This window comes from Notolepis coatsorum (genome assembly GCF_963971535.1).
Source record: "Notolepis coatsorum genome assembly, chromosome: 1".
In the NCBI taxonomy this organism is placed as follows: domain Eukaryota; kingdom Metazoa; phylum Chordata; class Actinopteri; order Aulopiformes; family Paralepididae; genus Notolepis; species Notolepis coatsorum.
Window position 1 is genome coordinate 236,802,224 of NC_140165.1, and position 2,500 is coordinate 236,804,723.

The window sequence follows — 2,500 nt, forward strand, 5'->3', positions numbered from 1 at the left end:
TTGGTTCTGGCTGTAGAAGAAGTGGGGGTGTGCGTGGGAATGAATGAGGGAGGAAAATAGTGGGTGGAGGCTGTAGAGAGTTGGCAGTGGTTGGTTTGTGGGGAGGGAGGACGAGCGAGAGAGAGAGAGAGAGTGTGCCACATTATATGAAAGAAAGGACTTTTTAAGAATTCCGAGGGAGAGCGCGGGTTGTGGATATTTTGAGAACGCCGGGTGGTTACAGGGTGGAATATTCTTAGTGAAGGTATATAAAGAGTAGAATGAAACGTGTGAAGTGTCATACAGACCCCCCCCCCCCCCTCATCCCTGTGTAAATATGGACAGCGGAGCTGAGGTCACTAAACTCCTTTTAATGAGATAATCAAACCCAGAGAGCGAAGACGTCACGAGAGCGGGTAAGCGCCGCTACAACACAGGATCATCGTGTCCTAAAGTATCACTTGCGACAAGCCACATTTAGCTGCCGCTAACCCGTCTGGCCTAATGTAGCCACCCAAGTACACACACACACACACACACACACACACACGCCACACACACACACAACCCAAAAAGAACAACCAACCCACACCCAATCGTAACGTTCCAGTAATAACATTGCTCCATCCTAACCTTTTACGCGCTGTACGTGACTAAACCCCTCCCCCCCTCCCGCAGGTCTGGCGTCGCCCCCGGCGTTCTCCTGGCACTGGTGGTACGTGGTGATGGCCGTGGCGGGGGCCGTGTCCATCGCCGTCCTCATGGGTGTGTACGTGGCCAAGCTGCGCCGCAAGGAGACGCGCTTCGGGTGCGTAGGATGTTACCATGTTACTGTCCCGGCGGGACGGGAGGGACTGGATAGCGTTGCCAACCCCCCACACACACACACACACACACACTCAAAAAATATAAATGTTTTTTGTTTTTTTCCCTTTGACCTATTAGTCTCTCAGTTGTTGGTGCATTGTGGGACATTTGGACTGATATGTAGCACATCTGGTGCTGTGAGATCAACTTGTCAATACGCATTCTGTTGAATTAGAGGAGGGAAGGAATGACGCACTCAGCTGTGTTTACACATTTAGCTGGAGTGAGAAGTGATTCCTAATTTGTGTGTGTGTGTGTGTGTGTGTGCGTGTGCGTGTGCGTGTGTGTGTGTGTGTGTCTGCCTGCCTGCCTGCGGATGTGCCTGTGTGCCTGCTTGCTTGCGGATGTGTGTGTGTGCGTGTGCCTGCCTGCTTGCTTGCTTGCGGACGTGTGTGTGTGTGTGTGTGTGTGTGTGTGTGTGTGTGTGTGTGTGTGAGTGTGTGTACGTGTGTATGTTTATGTTCACAGGGAGGCGTTTGAGCCCATGATGGAGAGCGGGGAGCTGGTGGTTCGATACCGCGCACGCCGCACATACAGCCGCAGAACGACAGAAGCCACATGTGAGTTAATCTCTCTGCCTCTGTCTCCCTGTCTCTCTCTCTCTGCCTCTCTGTCTCTCTGTCTCTCTCTCTCTGCCTCGGTCTCTCTGTCTCTCTCTCTCTCTGCCTCTCACCTCTCTGCACGTAGCTCTGAAAGGTGCACCTCTCTCTCCGGGGCAGCAGGAGACGACATGCTCAAACCTGCCGCCCGGCCTCAGGGTGGAAGACAATACAGAACAAGAGACTCTTCTCTGTCTGCCCTCCGGGTAGAACCAGTCAGTGTTTATCAGAGGAAACCTTTGGCCATAATAACACACTAGACGCTAAACACTGCGGGTGTTTGTGTGAATGTGGGAGTTAGGGAGAGATGTGGGTTAGTGTGTGTAGCAGCTACTCTGATGTCTTCTGTACTGACAGACAGACAGACAGGCAGATAGAAGGACAGACAGACAGGTGGATGGATAGATAGATAGATAGATAGATAGATAGATAGATAGACAGACAGACAGACAGACAGACAGACAGACAGACAGACAGACAGACAGACAGGCAGACAGGCAGACAGGCAGACAGGCAGACAGGCAGACAGGCAGAAAGGCTGACAGACAGACAGATGGGACAGGCGGATGGACAGAATGATAGATAGACAGGCAGGCAGGCAGATAACATCCTATACAGCGTCACAGTAGATAAATCAGGACAGGACTGTAGTCTGCAGGTGGTTTTGTTGCTTCAACCCAGGGATACAGAGCGGAGGGTTAATCCAGGCGTGACCCCAACATGTAGAACCTGTGAGCACAGTGTTCAGTTTGTACCAGTTACACCTGGTACCAGATGTGCGAACAACATGCCCCTCCTACAGGGGACAGGACGTTAAGACCCAAGCGGTGGGCTAGTGAGGCTGCCTGGCCTTCATACTGACCTCATGTTGTCATTTCAAAATTACCAAAACAGATTATTTTTAAGCATGGTTAGGAATCTATCCCGGGACCCCATTTTTAACACCAGGGGGACCCCCCACGGGGTCCTGACCCCTAGGTTGAGAATCGTTAAATCCGTTCCCCCACACAGCTGTGAAAACAGGCCCCGTCAGCTGACCCGCTCCACAACACTCC

The 2,500-nt window shown here is 52.0% G+C and overlaps 1 protein-coding gene across 1 annotated transcript in view; it reads left to right on the plus strand.

Annotated features, from left to right (window-relative positions):
• Nucleotides 1-2,500, plus strand: part of axl (AXL receptor tyrosine kinase) — a 55,861-nt gene that overhangs the window by 36,128 nt on the left and 17,233 nt on the right. Inside the window, exons 11-12 of the mRNA XM_084328740.1 lie at nucleotides 658-787; nucleotides 1,315-1,406. Of these exons, the coding sequence (XP_084184866.1) occupies nucleotides 658-787; nucleotides 1,315-1,406 (222 nt within the window). The remainder of the gene's footprint in view (nucleotides 1-657; nucleotides 788-1,314; nucleotides 1,407-2,500) is intronic.